Consider the following 340-nt stretch of genomic DNA (forward strand, 5'->3'; position numbering starts at 1 on the left):
CAGACTGCTGGGGCAGGGCCAGGTGACGCTTACCCTCCTCCCCAGGAGCTGTTCAAGAAGGTGGTGCCCTACCACTGCCTGGGCTCCATCTGGTCCCAGCGGGACAAGAAGGGCAAGGAGCACCTGGCACCCACCATCCGCGCCACTGTCACCCAGTTCAACAGCGTGGCCAACTGCGTCATCACCACCTGCCTCGGGGACCGAAGCACAAAAGCCCCAGACAGGGCCAGGGTGGTGGAGCACTGGATCGAGGTGGCCAGGGTACGCCACAGGAGGGGCCTGGGCCCCCTCTTTGCCTTCATCTGTTCTCAGGTTGTGGTCTGCAGTCCAAGCCCCTGTA

The 340-nt window shown here is 63.8% G+C and overlaps 1 protein-coding gene across 1 annotated transcript in view; it reads left to right on the forward strand.

Annotated features, from left to right (window-relative positions):
* RALGDS (ral guanine nucleotide dissociation stimulator) overlaps nt 1–340 on the forward strand; it is a 31737-nt gene that overhangs the window by 21906 nt on the left and 9491 nt on the right. The window contains 1 exon segment of the mRNA XM_011931426.1: nt 46–337. Coding sequence (XP_011786816.1) covers nt 46–337 — 292 coding nt within the window.

The sequence above is a fragment of the Colobus angolensis genome, unplaced genomic scaffold, assembly GCF_000951035.1.
Source record: "Colobus angolensis palliatus isolate OR3802 unplaced genomic scaffold, Cang.pa_1.0 Scaffold9, whole genome shotgun sequence".
In the NCBI taxonomy this organism is placed as follows: Eukaryota; Metazoa; Chordata; class Mammalia; order Primates; family Cercopithecidae; genus Colobus; species Colobus angolensis.